This window comes from Hyaena hyaena, unplaced genomic scaffold, assembly GCF_003009895.1.
Source record: "Hyaena hyaena isolate Hyena2069 unplaced genomic scaffold, ASM300989v1 scaffold_523, whole genome shotgun sequence".
Taxonomy (NCBI): domain Eukaryota; kingdom Metazoa; phylum Chordata; class Mammalia; order Carnivora; family Hyaenidae; genus Hyaena; species Hyaena hyaena.
Genome location: NW_024081150.1, coordinates 675,979 through 690,368, shown reverse-complemented (window position 1 = coordinate 690,368; position 14,390 = coordinate 675,979). Strand labels below are relative to the sequence as shown.

Genomic DNA, 14,390 nt, shown 5'->3' with positions numbered 1-14,390 from the left:
GACATGCCCCTGAAAGTGGTGGAAGAAATAATGCTGGATGAACAAAAAGACTACCCCGAATGACTAAGTCATCACCAGTCTGCCCTCTAAGATGGCTGCAGTAGGTCGCAATCTCACACACACCAGGGATTAGCATGACTAAGCTTTTATTCTAAAAACAGCAAACTATAACCGAGGAAAATTCTAGTACACTAAGCGAAGGATATTACTCATTTTCAGCTTTCTCTAACCAAAGTGATTACTTCTAATCCCAGTAATGAAATACTAGTATTTCACTTTCAACCACACAAAAAAATTCCCTACCAACTGCCCCCTACATATGCCAACCCGGAACCAACTTGTGGTCTCACCTTTAACTTCTCCTACCCTCCAAATGCCCTAAAGTAATGGTTAAATAAAAATCAAAGATATGAGTTTTAATTTCATAGAACATTTCATCTATGTCTTTGCTAGCTTTCATTTTAATTAAACTGATTAAAGCACTTAAGCATAACTCTGCCTTAGACGTTTCTCACTACAGATTATCAAAAAGAGAGAAATTTTATTTGGTGTATGACTTTCCACTCTAAACAAGTTTCACTGAGATACTAGAAACTACTTTAATTCTGGTCACCTTAGTTTAGTGGTATTCACATTTTGTTTATCACTCATACACCCCCCTGGGAGCATCATTCCCTGAGCTGTAACACACCCTGCCCGTCTCCATATAAAGATGGCCTCTTCTGAAGACCTGCTGCTCGCCTGCGCAACTGCACCGTAGAAACACTCCTTTTTATAGAGCAGAACATTTTTTTTTCATTCACGTTACTTCGGTAACATGGATCATCATGATGGTTAGTCGAACAGTATGAGAAGACCAGAGTCTGAGCAAACATCAGTATACCCTCAAACCAGTTTCTAACAGGATGAAGGAGGGGGCAGTAATCAGAGCGCAATAAGGGGAGCTGGCCTATGAGTGACAAGGAGCACCGTCGACAGATGGTCAACTACAAGGCTGAAGAGCACGTTCATGGGGGCATCACTCTCCAACAGTACTGTGTGAGGCCTAATAAAAAGCTCCACACTAAAAAATCTCTAAGCTATGGCCCTGGAAAAGCCTGAGATCAAAGAAACATCAACTTTCTATCGTTTTCTACCTCTTTAAATGTTAAAGCTATTTGTTAGTTACAGAGTAAGTACTGAAAGAGAAAGACTCCTCTGACTTTAACAATTGTCTCCACAAGTCAAGTTTCAGCTGAGGCTAAGATCTGAAATTAAAATTATCTTGTTGTACTTTGGCACAAAATATATAATCAGAAAACTGCCAAATCAATTAATCAAATAGTAAATACGATTGCTTCAAAGCTATATGACATACACATGGAGAAATCTACCTAGAAGTCAGCTCCCAATCCCCCTTCTTTAATTCCTTTCCTCCCACCTTTACATGTGGGCCTTTCCTAGAGTGAACCATCTTCAGCCCTTGTCTGCAGTTTGTCCCCAGGAGATTTTACCTTCTCTTGTCTTACTTATATCTCCCATCAGGTACTACTAAATCCAGTTCCTTCCTTTCCATTGGCACTGCCCAAATCTTTTTTTTTTTTTTTTAATGTTTATTTATTCATGAGAGATAGAGACAGCATGAGCAAGGGAGGGACAGAGAGAGAGGGAAACACAATCTGAGGCAGACTCCAGGCTCCAAGCTGTCAGCACGGAGCCTGACACGCGACTCGAACTCACAAGCCCTGAGATCATGACCTGAACCGAAGTCGGATGCTTAACCAACTGACCCACCCAGACGCCCAAATGAAGTCTAAATCACCAGGACAGAGTAACTGACTTTCTACTTGCTGGTCTTTGCATTCTAAACTATCCAAATTACTCTTCCTAAACACCTCTCTGACCACAGTTCCAGCTGAAAAGACTTCAATGACTTTAAACCACTGAAGCAAAAGGGACCCAAATATCTTAGCTCTGTATTTAAGATCCTTTCTCATCTAACCTGCTCTGAACCTTTCAACCCTACTTTCCACTCCTCTTAATCAATGACGTCTGCTCCAACCATATTAGTTTATTCACTATTCTGAACAGGCTGAATGGTTTCCCTCTTAGGCCTTTTGCAAATCATACCTGTTACTCAATCCATAATGTAGGATTCCAACCCCAATCCCCCATGACCCAGAAATACCAATCCACATTATATTTCTTCCATAAAAAGCCTTTCCAGAATGAAGCAATAGAAGGTTTCCTTCCTCTGAGCCATATAGCCGTTACTTCCAGTATCAGGTAAATAATCATGAACTGCCTGTTGGCATCTCTTGTATTCTAACTTTGAAATACTGAGTTCTACATGGTTATAAAACTTCTACAAGTTTAAATCTTATCTTCACAAGCATCATACTCAAGTAGTTATTTATGAATGAAATGATACGATGTCAGATTTGCTTCCAAATAATGAAAGTTGAGTCAGGGGTAGTGGATTGAGGTATGGAAGAAATAAGATTACAACTGCTGAGGGGCGCCTGGGTGGCTTAGTCGGTTAAGCATCCGACTTTCACTTAGGTCATGATCTCACGGTTCGTGGGTTCGAGCCCCGCGTCGGGCTCTGTGCTGACTGCCAGCTCAGAGCCTGAAGCCTGTTTCAGAGTCTGTCACTCCCTCTCTCTGACCCTTCCCTGCTCACGCTGTCTCTCTCTCTCTCCTAGAAATAAATAAAACATTAAAAAAAAAAAAAGATTACAACTGCTGAATTGGGTACTTGGTAATTTTTTTATAAAATTATCTCTACTTTTACATATATTAGAAAGTTTTTATAATAAAATGCTTAAAAGAAACATTAAAGTATACAAGCTGAATATATCCCCTGAAAATTACAAACTAAGTTTTTAAAAATATGAAGTTTGGGTAAGTAAATGTGAGCATTAAAGAACTTCCTTAGTAGTTAGGGGAGAGGTAGAGAACTATTTTTAGAGTACCATTAGGGAAAAAAAAATTTTTTTTTTTTTTAACAGTTTGGCTGTCGGTAAAATGTGCCAACACTGCACCTTTCCCCTTGGCATAAATATTTCAGGAATCACCAACATAATTTTAAATGGTATATAAGACCTTATATATAATTCAATTTCTGTACCAATCATTCTCATTCCATAAACTAGCATTTATATAACAAACAACATGCAAACAGTATGTTACTGATAACAAATTCTATTATCTCTATATCAAAGTTAAGATAAATAAAAGCCAGGGTGATCCACTAAAAAAATAAAAAATGAATGAATGTAGAATTCTATCTATCTCATCCCACTGCCTAAAGGCACTCACTTTTTGAGAAAGAAAAAAGGAAAACACTGGTTATTTTGGTTGAATGGGGGCTGGACACTGTTACAGAAATGTAAGAAATTAAATATATCTGGGAATTATTTCAAAATATAATGGGAAAAGGGAGCTGAATATTGATGAAACAAGCCTGACCAGGAGTTGATAATTATTTAAACTGGTTGATGAGCACATAGGAGATTCGTTACACTTTCCTAACGATTTTTGCTCTTGCATGTTTGAATTTTCCCATAATAAAAAAAATTAGGTAAGTATACCCCAAAAACAGACTATATTTTGAAAAGAGATAGGGGCCCTTAGAATAGGTCTTTTTAGAGAGATGCATACATCACTGCATTCATGTTAAAAATAATTTTAAGACATTCACCCTTGCTTTAATCTATGGATTCTTCCAGTATAAAAAGAACAATAAAAGAACATACACACGGGCACTTGGATGGCTCAGTCGTTTGAGCAACTGACTTCAGCTCAGGTCATGATCTCATGGTTCATAGATTTGAGTCCTGAGTCGAGCATTGTGCTGACAGCTTGGAGCCTGAAGCCTGCTTCAGATCCTGTGTCTCCCTCTCTCTCTGCCCCTTCCCTGCTCATGCGCTGCCTTTCTCTCTCTCTCTCTCTCTCTCACACACAAAAATAAGTAAACATTAAAAAAATTTAAAAAAGAACACACACACATACACACACACAGAATGGACGGCAATATGTCAAAATATTAACACTGATGCTCTTTAGGACTATAATGCTGATCATCACTGCACTCTCTACACTCTTCTATATTTTCCCAATTTTCCACGCTGAGCATGGGTTACTTTTCTAATCAGGGGAAAAATATTTCTAAAAACCTTGAAGAACACGTACACCTAAGATCTGCACTAATCACATTTTAGAATTAAAATATTGTGAATCTCCAAATAATTAACAATAACTTTATATTTGCTAATTAAGTGAAGGGAAACAAACTACCATTTTATTGATCTGCTGACCATCTACTACATGCCAAATGCCTTATGTGTACTTTCATTTAACCTCAAAAAATTCCATGAGGTAAACTTCTTATCTTTGATTTACAGTTGAGGAATCAGAGGTTTATATTATGGAAGCTTATAAATCTGTCCAAGTTAAAACAGTAAAGCAAGACTCAAGACTCAAGTCTCAATTTTCTGACTCAAAAGTCTCCATTCTTATTCTAACCCAGTGTAACACAAGTGTGGTCCACTGACAGACTTACTGGTCTTCAAATAAGTAAAGAAGGGGAGAGAAAGCATTTGGGAACTGCTATAGTAATCTGACAAGTTTATGACTGTGGGACCTAAGAGTAAAAGTTGCAACATGTATTTTGTGTATCCACTTTTACATTATGTTTATTTTTTTTATCATAAACTACTTCCTACCAGATACTAAAACAAACAACTTTGCAGTTATGGCACAAAGAAGTAATATATTAGTTAAAAGTAGGTCGAAATGTATTATCAAAAGCAACTTTTGATGGTAGATGTTTAAAAAGCAAAGGATAAAAGCATTTTTTAATATGAAAAGGCAAATCAGAAGTCCTACTACAGACTTCTTCAGGTCTAAAAATCTGTATACAATACATATACAAACACTAAACACACACAATTCTAAAGAAAAATAAGAACATTTACTTCAGCTATTTGATATTTGCATAGCTGGTATCGTACAAGACGGGATGCTGGCTACAGCAGGAGACACAAGACCGCCTCTATAGTGCAAGCCTCTTTACGGCCAGCATTAACTAGTTTTTTGAATCATTTAATAGAAATGTATTAACTATTTGCTTCATTCAACAAGCAATTCTTAAGAGCTTTCTGTACAGCCAGGGACTGTGGTGGATACTGGAGATTCAGAAATGAATCAGACTCAGCCACTCACCTTGAGGAGGTTCAGAATCTGGTGTTCAACAAGACTGCCAACTATTACAGCAGATGTGGTCAAGGTTAGCAGAATTAGGCTCAAACTGCCATAGGATTTGCCCATTTCTGCTACAGGCCTCCAGGGAAGGCTTTTTTTTTAAAGAGATGCATACATCACTGCGTCGTGTTAAAAATAATTTTATAACATTCATACTTGTTTTAATCTATGAATTCTTCCAGTATAAGAACACCAGGAGAGATTTCAAAAATCTTGAGAAAAGGAGAATGTTCTTCTTCCACATATTTGTAAATGACTCATTATTGCTCCTGACACATAGTGTTCAATTTCAAAATTTTAAATTTAAGGTAGATTTACCATTATTTACATTCTCATACAGCTTATGTAATCAAGTTCCCAAACAAATGAGTTTGAATTTATAAGACAAGGCAAAATCATAAGATCCACAGATATTACTCAAACTTCATTCTACTCCATACTTTTATTCTTCTTCGCGAAGTTTTAGTTTCTAGAAGCTGATAAAGTTAGGCAAAACTTCATTTTACAATTTGCCTAGTCATTCTTTAGTGGGTAGCAAATAGCCGTAAAGGACCACTAAACCAGGACTGCAAAGGGTATTCATACTCCAAGCCCTAAAGCCAATCATGAAATAAGAGCTGGTGATTTATTTCTAATTCATTATGCAGGTCTGAAAAGATCTCAAACACAGGTTAAAAAGTTACGAATTTCTATTAGTCCCACTATGAAATCTAACAAAACACACACGCGCACACACACCCCCCCACACAAGTATCGCTTCTTTTGCAAATCACCAGCTTCTGCTTAACTAAAACTGCACTATGAAAATTATGACTCTACACCTCACAAATGAAATTCTAAACGCAATTTGAAAAAATTTCTCAACCTCTGTTGGAGAGTATTTTTAGAAGGCATGTGCACTGGTCCCTTTCGAGCTCTGTGTCTCCTCTGCTACAGGTCTTGTGGGTGCTCTGGCAGGTGAGAGTCTGCACGTCAGATTTAAAAAATCAGATGTAGGACAGATGGCAATATTGCACCCTGACAAAAATTCCCCTAGCACATCACAAAGCTGGGATGGTACAAGTGAGAGAGAATTATTGGAGCACATTTTCCACCACAGCTATGTGTCTTTTATTTCCAGATCCAGGCTTCAATCTGGCTCTTTCAAGAGAAAAGACTAAAAGCAAGTCAAACTTGCAATTATGCAATAAGCACTTAGTAACAAACCTTGAATTTCATTCCTTTCTCCAACTAAAGGGTTTATTTTTTTTAATGTTTTATTTATTTTTAGGAGAGAGAGAGACAGCATGAGCAGGGGAGGGTCAGAGAGAGAGGGAGATACAGACTCTGAAACAGGCTCCAGGCTCTGAGCTGGCAGTCAGCACAGAGCCCGACGCGGGGCTCGAACCCACGAACCGCAAGATCATGACCCAAGCGAAAGTCGGATGCTTAACCAACTAAGCCACCCAGGCGCCCCTAAAGGGTTTTTTTCATTTTTTCCTAATTAGTCTGTAGGACACATTTCAATTGTACCTCAACTCAAAGAAGCACACGAGCTTTTTGCAGGAAACACATAAAACTATCTCATAAGCTACATTTAGACTGCTAGTTACAATTTGATTTCTTCTAGTTTTTTTCAGTGTTTATTTATTTATTTTGAGAGACAGACAGAGACTACCAGGAAGGCTCCGTGCTGTCAGAACAGAGCCCTGATGTGGCACCAATCCCATGAACCATGAGATCATGACCAGACCCAAGAAAAAAATCATGACCTGGGTGGCTTAACTTACTGAGCCACCCAGGTGCCCCTGATTTCTTCTAATTTAAGTGAAAGTTTTAAAAATGAAGATGACCTATAGCTTGCTCCGTAGGAAACATGCTGCCTATCTGAAGATCTGAGAAACAACAGGGTCAATCCTAAATTAAACATATACCAAGAGAATGAGCAAGAAAGGGGAAACGTTTCTGAACAAAATGATCACTTCTATTATCCAGTATAAAACCGCTTTAATTATGTTAACTTACCACAATTTTTCAATTTTTTTCTCTCCAATATTACATACAGCTGGAAGATCATCTTTTGATACAATGATTTCACTACCAAATAGGATTTAAAATTTACCCTTTGTCAAAAAAATAAAATTTACCCTTTGTCGACTTAAAGGTGCAAATATAATAGCAACTAATTACATCGCTTTAGCAGCCACCATGCTCCATAAAGCAAATTAGGTATGAGATGTTGCAATATTTGAGAATTACAAGTAGGGATTTTCTATGGGAGGCCCCAGAGCAGGGTGGTTAAAAGTTCTGGGGTTAAATCCCCTGCATCAGGATTCTAACTCTGTCCTTACCAGCAGTACAACCTTGAGCATATTACTTAACTTGCCTGGCCCAAGTCCCCATCTGTAAAGTGCAGATAATTGTACCTATAGCAAACAGGGTTATAAGGAGCCAATAAGATAATACATGAAATGCATTTAGCAAATTAATAATAATAGTGGACAAAGCTTTGAAAGCTGTGACCTAGAACACACACAGAATTAAGACACACAAGACCCTCTACTAAAAAACAAAAAAAAAAAAGCAAAAAACCCTACGGACTCCATGAAATTCAAATGTTGATTTCTCACTTGTGTCTCTGCACTATGAGCATTTTACTCTATATCTCTAAATCTATATCTCTATATCTCTAAACTACTTTCTACCCTTCTATAATATACTCAACATTAATGATGAAAATAAGAAACTGGAAACTGTTTGGACTTAATAAAATATCCCAACCAATTTCATCCCAGCACACCACCAGCTGTGGCAATGGCAAGGAGGTCATTTAAGACTTGTTTCACAAAACTTTAAGCATCACACCAACTGGTAAACACCTATTCAGCATCTAAGTGTACCTAGGGAAAAGAAGTCAGTTATGTGAGAAAGCCACAGGTTCTATGGAAATGAACATGAGAGTAACACAGGGGACACCAGGTTTAACTACATGGGGAGGGGCCAGAAAGAAGTTATTATGGGAAAAGACAATTTACTGAAAGCCAAAGAGACTTAAATATTTAAGAACTATAAAACAATGGATCTCTCCCCTGGTCCATTCAGCAAGTTTTTTCCAACACACTACATGGCAGAGTTGTTTTTTGTTTGCTTTTTTTTTTTTTTAAGACGAGAGAGAGAGAGAGAGAGAGAGAGAGAGAGAGAGAGNGAGAGAGAGAGAGAGAGAGAGAGAGAGAGAGAGGGAGGGAGGGAGAAGGAAAGACCTGATTGAACTCTGACATGCTCAATGATTCAGAAATCATGCCCTCAAAGCATCATACCAGCCTTTGGTAACAAATCAGATATGCCGATACATTTTTTAAAATCTATTTTTATCTTCAGTCCATATAACTGGAGTTAATGAACTATTTTTTTCTTAATTAGTTCTTAAACATATCTATTTATTTTTAGTGTACTGAAATTAAATCCTTGTATCGCTAGGAGTACAAGTAAAATCATATATGCACTTTACAAACAGACAAACCACAGGACCAGGAAGTGTAAGTGACAGGCTCAAGGTTGCACCAAATGGTTAAAAGTGCAGACTTAGAATACCAACTCCAGACCTCTTTACCCTTGTGCTCTGCTGACTTCCCTAGAGACTTCTACTTTTATCCTATCACTCATGATTTTATAGACCTCAATTATATTGCCTGAGTCCTCTTCTTTCCAGATCAAAGTGAAATAAATTCAGTCTCTCTTCATGCACCTGCTCCCTATTATTATTTTAATTGTTCTCTGGCTCCACTGTATCCTTTTTTCAGAGAAGTGATCAGGTACGAATGCAACATCACTTTGATACAAGAATCAAAAAATATTTACTATTTTGTTTCCAATATCCAACCACATGATATTTATGGCAGCAGCTGTAACAGTTTACCTCCACTCCCAAGTCTTTAACCCTAATCATAACCAAAATTCTAGAAACTAACAAGTTTAGGCTAGATAAAAATGGCATGAGTTGGCTACTAAAGGGTCCTATATAAGGAAAATAATATTTTAAAAATATCAGTCAGCAAGTGCAAGGAGCCAAAAACTAGAAATGACAGGCGCCAAGTAGACCAGTGAGAAAATTATCATTCACATAATGGGTTCATATGATGGCAACAAACTTTTCAGCAACTATTACCAATAGATCCAGCTCTTTATCTCACCACGCCTTTTTTAAAAACATGCTTTGTATGATAATATATGAACTGCCACACACTATCAGTAATCCTGACAGAAAGCATAATTATATTGCTTAACTGGCAACTCAAGGCACGCCTTCCTCTTAGAACTTGGCAGTCTCAGGAACCGGCCAAAACACCATTCTACCAAAATTTGAGGCTTTCTCAATGAGCTTAATTTCAGCCCAATTAATAAGTATAAGCCACACCCTACGTTAACAGGCACAGATTTGTTTAAATTAATCTCCCCAGAGGCAAGCTAATTCGGGAGTTAGCATTATTAGAATCTACGTGAACAAATGGGTGCAGGTGTTCACATTACCAATGGGAGAGTTAACTCTTAACCCACCTATTAACCCAGATGGCTGGTGTTTTGTGAGCTACTGGTTTTTAACAGGTGGGGTATATATGGGGATGCTAATATGCAAAGCTGTGACACTTTGATTGAAAAAGAATGTGTTCACCTTCACTATGAGCAGGTGCCCTCCACCATTCATGACTGAAAGCGGAAGTCACAGAAAAACTGCTCTGTTACAAAAACCACATCATGCTACCTGTTTCCTACTGCCTCAGAATGTAACCTCTCGGCAGGGAATCAAGACTGACTGTTACAATCCCGTAAAATAACTAACATTTTGTAGGTAGTCAATAAACAATTAGACAACATTCCTTCCAACCTGAACTAAACATTTGTGGCACAAATCTGTTCAATGTGTCTTTTTATTTTGTATAAACAAGAAAAAACCAAATCATGTTGCACTGTCAAATAAAGACTTCAATTTTAGAAAGTAGTTGTCACTATACTGGTTTTTTATGCTTTGCTGTAAGATTTGTTTGGGGGGCACCTGGGTGGCTCAGTCAGTTGAATGTCCGACTTCGTCTCAGGTCATGATCTCACGGTTCGGGAGTTCGAGCCCCATGTCTGGTTCAGGTCCTCCCTCCCTCCCCTTCTCTCTCTCTCTCCCCCTCCCCAACTGGCTCACTCGCTCAAGTTCTCTCTCAGAATAAATAAACTTAAAAAAATAAAAAATAAAAATGAACTTGTTTGGAAAATTCCTTTTAAATTGTTAATATCAGCTTTTCTACCATAAAATATTGAGTTTGTATAAAAAAGTTAATTATTTAGGGGCGCCTGGGTGATTCAGTTGGTTAAGCATCCGACTTCAGCTCAGGTCAAGACCTCGCAGCTGGGGGAATTGCTGACAGCTTAGAGCCTAGATCCTGATTCGGATTCTGCGTCTCCCTCTCTCTCTGCTCCTTCTCTGCTCATGCTCTGTCTCTCTTTCTCTCTCAAAAATAAATAAACATTAAAAATCTTTTTTAAAAGTTAACATTTAAAATTTTACAGCACACTTAAAAAAAATACTAAGTGACCGCAAATCAAAATAAGCACTACAGCAATCTGGCTTTTTGAAATAACTTTTCCAGCTACTGCAAGGAAAACAATAAAAAAAACTCCTTGCAATAACCCAAAGTTAGTTTGAACAAATACGTCATCCCAAAAGCAAACAAACCGTATCCCAGGAGAAATGCCATAGAGAGTGAAATTCAAAGTTTAAGATGCTCTACTGAGAATAGACTCGTCACCTATCCCTCAAGGAGTTCAATTCCAGACACAGAACATACTTGTAAAATATAACTGGCTACAAAACATCAATACATAGTTCACCTCAAGAAGGTAGCGTACTACGTGCTTAAAAAGAAAACAGAAGTCGTTAATGAAAGAATATGCAAGAGTGAACAACCGTGAATAGCACTAAATGAAACAAGTGAACTTGAGAGGAATTATTGATCCACAGTAACTTTTTAATATTACTGAAGTAAATTTAACGATGGGGAAATACAAGATTATCACTTTTGAGTGTTTAAAAAATCAGCTTGCCATTTTATCATTTAAGATTCCAAAATAAATGGTCTCAGATAAAATGACAAGTTTTTTTTTAAATTTTTTAATATCTTACTTATTTCTGAGAGAGAGAGAGAAAGGCGGCGTGAGCAGTGGAGGGTCAGAGAGAGAGGGAGACACAGAATCTGAAGCAGGCTCCAGGCTCTGAGCTAGTTGTCAGCACAGAGCCCGACGCGGGGCTCGAACCCACGAACCGTGAGATCATGACCTGAGCCGAAGTCGGACGCTCAACCAACTGAACCACGCAGGTGCCCCACAAGTGACAAGTTCTAATGCAACACCACTTTCATTTTTTTTTTTTTTTACTTGAACGGGTGAAATAAACTATTGTTCCATATATTTGAGCAGCCATCAGGAATAAGTTCATTATTTACATGTTATACCATTGGTGATCACATTCCTGTGTGTATGTACACATACGCACAAATGTTTGTATATTTTTTAACCTTTCAAGTCTATTTAAGAGTACTGTCAATTCATAAACATTGGAGAGAAAGAGTAACAGAGTGAGAGAGAAAGAGAGACAGAGACTGCGCACGCGGGTGTATATTCCTCCCTCCCCAACCAGGGGCAATGTATTAACCTACTTGATGATGAAAGTAAACTCTTCATGACATTATTCCAATGGCTAAATGGCTGACAATAACTGGCTCCAACACCCAAATATATTCCCTGGAAAATGAGTCAAAAGCAGCCCACAAAAACAGCCCTCCACACCAATGAATACAGTATGTTTATATTCTCTTCTATAAATGGGATGATTTATTTTTAAAAGCAAATTTGTTGATAAGAAAATTCCACTGACATCAATAGCCACAGGCACTTTCCTGAGCTCACTGGATCATCCAAAGAAATGACATGGACAGCAGGACCACAGAATTGCAAGATCACATGAGGGCGAAAACCTGAATCATTTAGACCAAGATTTCTCAACCTGATTTCTCAAACTGGTGACATTTTGGGTCAGATAATTCTTTGTTGTGGGAGCCATTCTGCGTATTACAGATTATCTTGCAGCATCCCTGGTCTTTACCCACTACATACATGCCAGGAGCACACCCTTCCAGGGTACCACAACCAAAAATGTCCCCAGACATTGCCAAACATCCTCTGGAGGACAAATTTTGGTCTAGGAGTCTAACAACATACACAGTGTTTCAGTTTTCAAAAGTGAGTAAGCTCTGCAACACCATGAGAGTTCCAAGAAACTTCAGGCATTCCGAGTGGCTACTTTATACCAAACTTTCCTGGATCTCACAAAGTAACTGAAGACTTATTACTGTAGATAGCTAATTCTTCCACATGTGCATGATTAAACACTCTTGTGATGATGAATCTGGGAAAGGCTGGGACAGGAGCCAACAGTGACTGGGTTTTATAGTTTCGATGAATTACACCTTCTTTTAACCCTTCTATGGACTGACCGTCCTTGCGAGAGTACCTTCACCACCCCACCCCACCCCCGCCCCATTTGCCCCAACACTGTCAACCTAAGGCGCCCTCCTCTGGCCTCTCACCATTCAGACACTGTGCCTGACCTGTCACTGTACTGGGGTCAACTCTCACCCAAGGGCTCAGGGACCTTCCACTACCAGGCCAGCCTGTCTCTGCCACTTCCCTCGGGCCCTACGCTCATCTTGACATCCCCTGCCCAGGTCAGCTGTTGACCCCTGACCCCGGCTTGACCCCGCTGCCCCCTCCCCGCCCCCAGGGCGGTACCTGAAGTAGTAGACATCGCTCTTGCCGGCACTGAGCCCAGATTTTCGGATCACTTCCTCCTTCTTCCATCCGGGGGGGAGGGCCGGGCAGTCCATCCTCTTCCCGCTCTCCGTGGCCCGGGGTCCCCTGGGCCCCGGCCCCGCGCTCCCCGACGGGAAAGGGACCGGCTCCCGCCGGGGGGCGCCGCCGCCACCGCTGCCGCCGCCGCAGCCGCCGCCGTCGCCGCCAAGGCCGCCGCCGCCACTCGGGGGACGGCCGCGGCCCCGGCCCCGGCCCCGGCCCCGTCCCCGGCCACGGCCCCGGCCCCGGCCACGGCCACAGACGCCGCCGCCCCGGCCCGCCTGCTTCCACCGCCCCCGGCCACGGCCGCCGCCCCGAGCGCCTTCCCTGCGCACGCCGCTCACCGGGGACGGGGCGAGCGCGCTGCCCTGGCCCCCCTGCTCTATGGCGGAGTCGCCGCCAGCGCCGCTGCCGCCCGCCGCGCTCTCCCCCTCCTCCTGCTCCGGGCAGCAGCGGCCTCCCCCCGGGTGCGCGCGCATCCAGCCCCCTCCCCAGCCGGCGCTGCGCTTCTTCCGTAACCGAGCCCTTGGAATCCCGGAGACCCGCCCCGCCCGCAGCGCGGCGCGCGGGGGACGCGCGCAAGCATCATAGAGCGGACGCGCACAGAGCGGCCCTCCCGCTCGGGGCGTGGCCCCGGCCGCCGCCTCTTAGGTCCTCCAAGCTCTCTGGGCGGCCATATTGTCTCCGCCTTCTCGAGGACACGCCCCCGGCCCCACCCGCTCCGCCCCCAGCCGCGCCCTTCCGGCCCCCGCCAGCCCTGGGTGCGCAGAGCCCGGAAGGCGGGTAGGGCCCGGAGTCATTTGTGGAGGAATGTCAGAAGGACTGCGGTTACTTCATTTCCTGTAGGGTTAACCTCCCTCTCTGTATGATTTTACCTACGTTGGCTCCCCAATTAATGAATAACAAAATAGCTCATTTTATATTCACTTACTCGACAATTCATTTAAGGAGGTAATAGATACCCGATACCCCCTTTCCCTCTCTCTACCGAAACTTGCCCGGAAGCTCAGATTGAAGAAGTGAGTCAAAGTGCCCCATTAGATGGATATTACTACCCTCCAGAGGCTGGCATCTGAGTTTAGGTCCCCGGAGTGATTATTCTCCTGCAACTTTATAAAGTTATAGGAAGAAAAATGACAACTTGGAACATAATCCCTCTACTTCTACAGGATTTACCTCTAAAGTCTCCTTAAAATGACCAGAATCCATGAACCCATCTAGAATTTACCATATTCCTGAGGATTTTTTTCATAATTTAAACTTCCTTGTGTAATAGC

The 14,390-nt window shown here is 41.0% G+C and overlaps 1 protein-coding gene across 2 annotated transcripts in view; it reads right to left on the bottom strand.

Moving 5' to 3' along the window:
- MBD2 (methyl-CpG binding domain protein 2) overlaps window positions 1–13,693 on the bottom strand; it is a 65,607-nt gene extending 51,914 nt beyond the window's left edge. The window contains exon 1 of one of the 2 annotated variants that reach the window (XM_039255246.1): window positions 13,054–13,693. In XM_039255246.1, coding sequence (XP_039111177.1) covers window positions 13,054–13,592 — 539 coding nt within the window. In that variant the 5' untranslated portion in view covers window positions 13,593–13,693. The remainder of the gene's footprint in view (window positions 1–13,053) is intronic. The other variant, XM_039255245.1, reaches the window with a different exon arrangement.
- Between the last annotated feature and the right edge of the window lie 697 nt (window positions 13,694–14,390).